At 46.1% G+C, this 8135-nt stretch overlaps 1 protein-coding gene across 1 annotated transcript in view; it reads left to right on the top strand.

The window, feature by feature from the left end:
- The window catches only part of CSMD1 (CUB and Sushi multiple domains 1), a 611399-nt gene extending 603809 nt beyond the window's left edge, over positions 1-7590 (top strand). The window contains exons 64-65 of the mRNA XM_028481319.1: positions 4606-4738; positions 4828-7590. Coding sequence (XP_028337120.1) covers positions 4606-4738; positions 4828-4987 — 293 coding nt within the window. The 3' untranslated portion in view covers positions 4988-7590. The remainder of the gene's footprint in view (positions 1-4605; positions 4739-4827) is intronic.
- The last annotated feature ends 545 nt before the right edge of the window (positions 7591-8135 follow it).

The following is an 8135-nucleotide window of genomic DNA, read 5'->3' as shown; positions in this document are numbered from 1 at the left end:
GGCACGTGGGATCTTCCCGGACCGGGGCACGAACCCGTATCCCCTGCATCGGCAGGCGGACTCTCAACCACTGCGCCACCAGGGAAGCCCCAAGCTAAGAACTTTTAAATAGAAGAGCTTTAACTTATAATGTCTGCGATGGCTGAGACGATTTTTTAAATGGGGTTATATTATTTTGAGATAATGAAATAGACCAACACTAATGATGGGTAAAGTTTTCTTTTGCTCTGAGCCAAACCCTGTAGTTATTAGCCCTCCTTTCTCCCCGATGCACACGCTCTAGTAATTTTGTCTAAGGACACCCCAGCAAGCTGTGCACGATACTCTGTGGATGTCTGCGTTTACTCATCCAATGAGCCTGACCCAAACCGTCACTTTGCTATTGCAAGTTTTCTTTGCCTTGCCCCATTTCTTTTTAATCTAACAAAATAACAGCTTGCTTTAACCAGCAATCTTTCTTCTCATGTGATGACGAGCTTCTTGTCAGGAAAAACAGTTTGCCTCACAAAATAATTGGAATCACAAGCGAGTCTCCCATTCAACTAATTAGAAACGTCTATGTTTAAGTAATACTTCAACAACAACCACTCATTTAAGAATTATGGCTGCGCTCTATTTTTATGGTTAAAAATAAACAACCTCTTAATCGTCTCCAGTCAGTAGATAAACTGGAAAAAAATGTGGTTATCATTAAACGGACACTAAATCCAGTTAGTTTGAAAGACAACTCTGATGCAAAAATTTGTGGAAGAAATTGAAAAATAAATTGGTTTTCCCATTAAAATTGAATCCCCTCCCCCAAATATACACAATCAGAATGGGAGAAGGTGCAAGCCATGTATCTAACAGGGGACTTGTATCCAGAACGTATAAACCCTTACGGCTAAACAGTACGTAGGCAAATAACCTAACTAAAACATCGGCAACGAATTCAAATAGACATTTCAACAAAGACATAAAAATGACCAATAAGCAAATGAAAAGATCCTGAACATCATTAATCATTAGGGAGACACAAATCAAAACCACTTCACACCCACCAGGATGGCTCGGATCCTAAAGACAAGAAACTAGTGGAGGCAACGCTGTGCAGAAACTGCAGCGCTCGTACTTTGCTGATGGGAAAGTACTGATAAAAATGGCGCAGCTGCTGTGGAAAACAGCCTGGTAGTTCAAGTAGGTAAAACATGGCGTAACCACAAGATTCAGCAGTTCCACTCCAACATGTACAGGCAACAGAACTAAAAACATGTTCACACACAAATTAGAACACGAATGTTTATACCAGCGTTTTCCCCCATTGTCCAAATGTAGAAACAACCCAAATGTCCATCAACAAATGAATGGAGCAACAAAATGTGGCGCATCCACCCAATGGAATATTATCTTGAAAACATTATGCTAAGTAAGAGAAGCCATTCACCAGAAAACACATATTGTATGATTGCATTTATATGCAGTATCCAGAACAGGTGAATCTATATAGACAGAGAGTGGGTGAGTGGTTGCCTAAAGCTGAGGCTGGGGTACGGAGCATGAGGAATGACTGTAAGGGTACCGCTTTCTTTCAGGGGAGACAGCAGTGTTCTCACGTAGATTGTGGTGATCCTTGCAGCACCAAAACCCCCAAGTTTTAATGGTAAAAAACCCCTTGAATTGTATGTATGCATTAAAAGGGTGAATTCTGTAGTATGTGAATTTCTTTGAATAATGCTCTTTAAAAAAATTGAATGGCCCAGCCTGTAATGTGAAAAGATGCTCACCTTCATTCTTAAGAAATGGAACTGAGAAAATAACTACACGTTGTGTTTGGTTTATTAGCGAGTAGTGATAATAATAGGGAAGGAAAGGAGGGAGGTGGAGAGGGAGGGGAAGGAGGGTGGCGGGTAGATGGGGTACAGCCATCCAGGTGCCTCCTAAGACAGTGGTTGGAGTGAAACTGGGACCCCACTTTGGAGAGCAAGCAGGTAAGACTTAGCAACACTACAAGTTACACATTCTGCTAGGCAATGATTCTACTGCTTAGAATTTATCCTGTATATTCAGACTCCTGCTGATGTATCGCTGTAGAAAAATAATTCCATGGTGGCATCATAGAAAAAGACCTAGAAGTGGCCTAAACGTTCTTCAGCAGTAGACTGGCTAAATAAATTCCGGCATAGCCAATTAATAGAATACTGCACACGTGAAAACAATTAAATTCATATGCACAGATGGAAGAAACTCAGGAATATATTGTTAAGTTTAAAAAGCCAAATACAAAAAATGTAAATAGTATCCCCATATTTTAGGAAAGTAAGAAAAGAGAAACAATCATATATATTAATAGTACATTGTGAAAAGGACACTAAAACACAAACAAAAGCAAAAACAAAAACCTCGTCAATCATAAAGAGGAAAACTAGTGCAAAGGGCAAGGAGTGACCCTGTATCTGCACCGTTTTTATAGTATTTGTTTCTATATCCGCTTTGCCATTTTAATTAATATGTGCATGCATTACCCTTTAAATTATTAAAACACAGGTAAATAATTGAAATTAACTAGGAGCTGCAGACAGCATGATCATATCAGAGTAAAGGCAGGAGTTTAATTCACAAAGACCTTTTATGTTGCCCTGTGTTATGATGTGAGGTCTCCAGTGGCAGGTCCGTTATCCAAGATTTTATTAATTGGAAGTCTGATATCTATTATGGCCAAAAATATATAGTCTTATTTGCAGATAACAGAAAATAGCTTTGGTTAATTTAAGCGGGCTACACATTTATTAGAATGAGTCAGAGATGCACAGAATTAGAAACACTTGGAGAATGAGCCATGGTAACTTATGGAAACCATCGGATGTTGAACTACTCCAAAGACAGTACCATTTTTTCATTCCTCAAATATATATTGAGCAACTCTTGTGTTCTAGGTTCTACTGTAGGCACCGGGCACTCAAGAGGAAAGCTGGCCAAAAAGCTGCCCTGGCGTAATGCAGCTTCCATTCTAATAAATGTGGGTCCTGGGAAACTTTTGCTACGTGCCACGCATTGTTCTAAGTAGTGGAGATTTGACGTTTAACTCTCACGACAAAACCATGGAGTTGGTGCGCTTTGAGCAGCACCGCGTTTCTCCCTGCTGGACAGCGCCACCCCTGGTGGCTGTGTGTTTCTGCCGTGCGCTGCCCCTGGACTGGCCGGTGGTGGCTGGAGGCCCGAGGCACCACCAGGGAGCACTCGATGTGCTCCCCAGGGCCCTAGCCCCACCCCACCCCAGCCTCACCGCAGCCTCAGGACCCAATTCTAAACCGTCTTAGGAGCCTCTGCATCACTCGTGCCAAACTCGATGCCTGGGGGCGGCGGGGAGCTTCCCATTGGCTTAACTCTGCTCACATGCCCGTCACGTGGATGCTGAGATTTAGGAGAACAAGTATGTGGCGTTTTCCCCTAGCATGGCAGCTGGTGAATGCGTCTGGAAATGAAAAATTAAATCTGATTCATATGTGCTGATACAGAAGGATCGCCAAAAGATATGGTTAACTTACAAAGTGCCAACATCCAGGATAAAATACATTTATATTAGACCTCAGGGTGGTGGGGAGTAGCGTAACCCTGCATCTGCTGAAGGAGATGACAAATAATATTTTTAGGTTTTTATGTGAAAATTCAAGATGTTTTTCTCTAAAAGCCTATTTAATTTTAAATATTTGATTGTTTCTTTGTATCTGTGGTTTGTTAAAAAAAAAACAAAAAAGAAAAAAACAAGAAACATCCCATCAATTCTGGAAATATACTTCTAAAACAAGGTCAGCTTCTTTCTAACAATTCTGCTGTATTCAGATGACCCCGATCATAATTGATCACCGACGTGCATTGAGTGGTTCCATGCAGTAAGCCAAATACATTTCACATTGCAGTTTACAAGTAAATTCTTCAAGAATCAACTGCATTATTTGGCAATAATCAGTTAATAAATGCTTTCTGATTTGAATTTTTAACGTTTGCACCTTTCTCAATGCCGTGCATGTATCTGCCACTGCACAGACACGGAGAGGTAATGATTATATCACCTTCGTGATGTTTGAGATGTTTACACCTGCCTTCCCTCCTAATTGACAGAAATCATATTTTTGTGTCCTCATAGAAGCCTGCTTCATAACGCCGAGTTGCATTCTTTGATCATTTCTCAACTCTGTAGTGAACTTTGGAATCTACCCAATAAAGGGAGATGGCGCCTTGATGCTCACCTATGATGAGTGTGACGCCCTCTCTATAGACACCTGGGCTCTTTGTGTAACTTCAGTGGCACATCTTGCTGAGGGCTGCGTCTCAGAGCAGGAGGCAACAGCGGGCGCTCCCATCCCGGAGAGAGACGCGGCCGCGCGCAGGCGGGGCCGCGGGCCCGGGGGAGGTCGGCCGACGGCGCCTTCGCCTCTCCCGGCGCCGCCGCGCGTCAGCGGGCGGGAAGCGGGCTTCGCGTCTTCGCCATCGGGAGGTGGGCCTCCGGAAGGGAGCCCCGGCGGGTCCCCTGCGCCCCTGGCCGTGTGCGCGCGCCCACGCCCGCCGCGGAGCGGCCCGGGCACGCTCGGGGCCCGACTGCACGCTAAAGGCTGCTCTCTCTTCCAGGCGCCCGCAGCTCGGCTCCAGACCCCGCGCGCCCCCAGCGCGGCGCCAGCAGCGGCTCCGTCGCGGCCGCCATCCTGGCCCCGCTCTGCGCGCTCGTTCTCTCCGGGCTCGCGTTTCACCTCCACAAGCACAGGTAACGTGGCGACCCCCGCTCGCGGGCGTCGCGCCCCCTCCTGAGGCCCCGCGGCCCTGACAGCCCGTCCCCTTGCCTCTCGCCCGCAGAGCGAGGCCGAAGGTCCAGTACAACGGCTACGCCGGCCACGAGAGCAGCAACGGGCAGGCCTCCTTCGAGAACCCCATGTACGACACGAACCTGAAGCCCACCGAGGCCAAGGCCGTGCGCTTCGACACCACCCTGAACACGGTGTGCACCGTGGTGTAGCGCCCGGGCCGGCCGCCCGCCCGCAGCCACGCCTCCCACGCGCACGGCAGGGGCCACGGGGCCTCCCTCTCCGCGCTCCCCGCCGCCGCCGGGCCCCGTCCGGGGAGCGGCCGGCCTCCCCCCCGGCGGCCTCCGGGCGCGGCGACACACGGTAGCACCGCCGTATGGGCTCGGTTTGTTGTTCTCAATCCCCATGAATACGAATATTCTGGAGGGAAAAAAAAGCTCTCTTGAAGAAGACCCCTTTCTGGTAGCCGCACACACCTGCAGACGCTTCACGCCGTCCCTGCCGCGCCCGGACGAGCTTCGAGGGACCCGCAGCTCACCTCGGGGGACATCCCCGGGGCCATCTGCAAATTTCCCACTCAGCTGTTCTCTTGCAGAAGTTTTGATGCACAATTTTTTGCACTAGTGTGTTCTGAATGACTAAGATTCTGATAAATAAACTATTCACACGGGGTTTCCACACACTCTCCATTGTATATAAGCTGTCAGGCTAAGCATTCCACCCGCAGGGTTTAGTCGGCGCGGTAGAAAAAGAAAACACAGCCCCAGATACGGCACAGGTTCTAAAAGGAAAAAGTATTGAAGAGATTTATTTTATTATTGCTTTCTTTTAGCTTCATAGATGTGCTGAATTCACTGAAAACGTCCGATGAGGAAAAAAAGAGGCCTTTTTATTTCCCACGTGTTTTCTTTAGTCCTGTCACCTCCCGAGATCGTCGCTCTCACGCTACTTCCGAGCAGGTTTGCAGCACGTTCTGTTTGCCGTGTACAGATGTGAATAGTAATTTATTTTAGTCGCTCACACTCAGAACCTGTGGGTTTGGGCTCACAGCACGGTCTTCCCTTGCGCATTGTGATTTTTTTCCTTTCGCTGCCATCACTGTCTGGTATCGCGTTGAAGGATCGTGAACCACAGTAGCCCCGGAATACAGTGGAAAAGGTTCAGGATCAAAATATCAAGTGTTCCTTTAGCGGCAAGGAAAAGTCACACCCAACTCTTCTTTCCCGATGACATAATTTATGTATTACTTAGTCTTTTGTTTCATGCTTTATAATTCCAGATGGAAAGAAAATTTCAGTGACTTTTCAAGTTTAAAATTCATCATAGGTAAATTATGAATTGCAGTATAAATAAAATAGGGGTGATTCCCCCCACGTGAATAAGATCCAGACACGAAGTAGAAGATGCGGCAATGAGAATTCAAAAGTGAAAAACAAAACAAAAAAGTCAGGATAATAGCTCGTTCTTTCAAACGTTTCGATCCGAACATTTTAGTCACTCTCCCCCACTGGGCGCTCGCTGTTCTGTTGCCTGTTTGAAGGGGCACAGCCCTCAGGAGGCACGGCCAACCTCCTCTGGTTCCCCGGCCTTTCACACCCCGCAGCGTGGAACTCCAGGGTATTCTGCTGAGTCCTCTGCTCCTTTCCCTCTGGCCAGCCTGGCCACAGGACCGAGATCTGTCGTGCAGCCTGGAGTCCTCATGGCTGTTTCTCCTTAGACCAGATGAGGCCAGCCAGAGCCAGGCTGCTAGCACACCCAGGGAGCCGAAACAAAGAGGAAACGGGAGGTTTGCGCCTCTTTGTGTGCAGGGGAGAACAGGGTTACCGTACATACGAGGTGTATATATATACATACATATAGATAAATATAATATCGTGTACATATGCGGTTTGACTCATTCAAACTAGGTGCAAAATGCTGACTTCAGAATCTGAATTAATGTCTCTCCACATCCCCGACCTGCTTGCTGGTCAACGACGTTACGAAACCCTGAAACGACAGGACATACGTTCATACCAGAAACCACAGATCAGATTAGACATGATTCTCCTTCGTGTGCAAAGTCAGAGTGTCCTCGGTTGCCAGTTGGGAGCATGTTATTTAAAAAAAAAAAAAATACTCCATGAAATTTCCTTGCGAGAATTCTGCCTAGTTTCTTCCCAGGGTGTGTGCAGTGTTAATCAGATTCCTGCGAGGTGTTGGAGGGTCCTGTTCAAGCCATCGGCAAGTGCGCTCTCTGGGTTCGGGCTGGAAGATTCTTTCCGGAAGCATCCAGAGCACGTGGAGGGCAGGAGCCCCTCCGACAGGTTCTGTGCTTCAGAGCTGTTCAAACTGCTGCTTGTCCCACACATCTTGCCTTTCTTCAGGCTATAGCTGCAATAATTTTTTTCTCCTGTAAAATATTTTGTAAACAACCACAAAAAAAGCTACTATAAAAAAGGGGAAAGGACGCTGGCATTATGATCAGGAAAACCACCGCCATCCCCCATCCATCCGTCTCGCCGCCCCGCCACATGCTGCTGACATGAAGCAGGTGCCGACGACCTTTTTGTACAGAGATATATTTTTTATGACGAATTTGTAAAATTATTAAATATGCTGTAATTTTTTGATTAATGTAGGTACCTTGTTAAAAAATAAATGTTTTTACAATACAAAACTGTAATTTTCCCAATAATGTACAATGTACCGTCTCTAGCTGACGTTCAGTTCTGATCCTATTACACATGTATTAATATTAAAGTGACCTGTTAAAATGAACAGTATCCTTTTTGTCAAAAAAAAATTATACAGAGAGTGTAATATAGCCTGTGCAATGCCACCTATCTCTAAAGCAAATCAGAGTTCTAATTAAATATTTAATTTTAGATTTCTATTTTTCAGTGTGAATTTATTTTATCTTTAATAGGTGCATGCGAGTCTCTGGAAGGGAAGGAGGAGAATGAACATGTCATTGATGGGCTTTCACTTTATTTAGAATGAGGGTCGATGTTTTCCCAAGACACAGCGTCACCGTCATGGTTAATAAATAGCACGTTTATGAAAAGCCGTGATACAGAGAACAGCAACGTGGAAGCTGACGGAATTCTTGACAGTGTTTGCCTTAAAGTCAATGAGAGCTTTTAGTTCCCTCCAACCCAAAATCAAGCCTAAATTTTTATGATAAAAAAAAATTGGGGGCTTCCCTGGTGGCACAGCAGTTAAGAATCCACCTGCCAATGCAGGGGACATAGGTTCGAGCCCTGGTCCGGGAAGATCCCACATACCGCAGAGCAACTAAGCCCGTGCACCACAACTACTGAAGCCCGCGCTCTAGGGCCCGTGAGCCACAACTACTGAGCCTGCGCTCTAGAGCCCACG

Source organism: Physeter macrocephalus, chromosome 20 (genome assembly GCF_002837175.3).
Source record: "Physeter macrocephalus isolate SW-GA chromosome 20, ASM283717v5, whole genome shotgun sequence".
Classification (NCBI taxonomy): domain Eukaryota; kingdom Metazoa; phylum Chordata; class Mammalia; order Artiodactyla; family Physeteridae; genus Physeter; species Physeter macrocephalus.
This window is presented reverse-complemented; position numbering and strand designations above follow the sequence as displayed.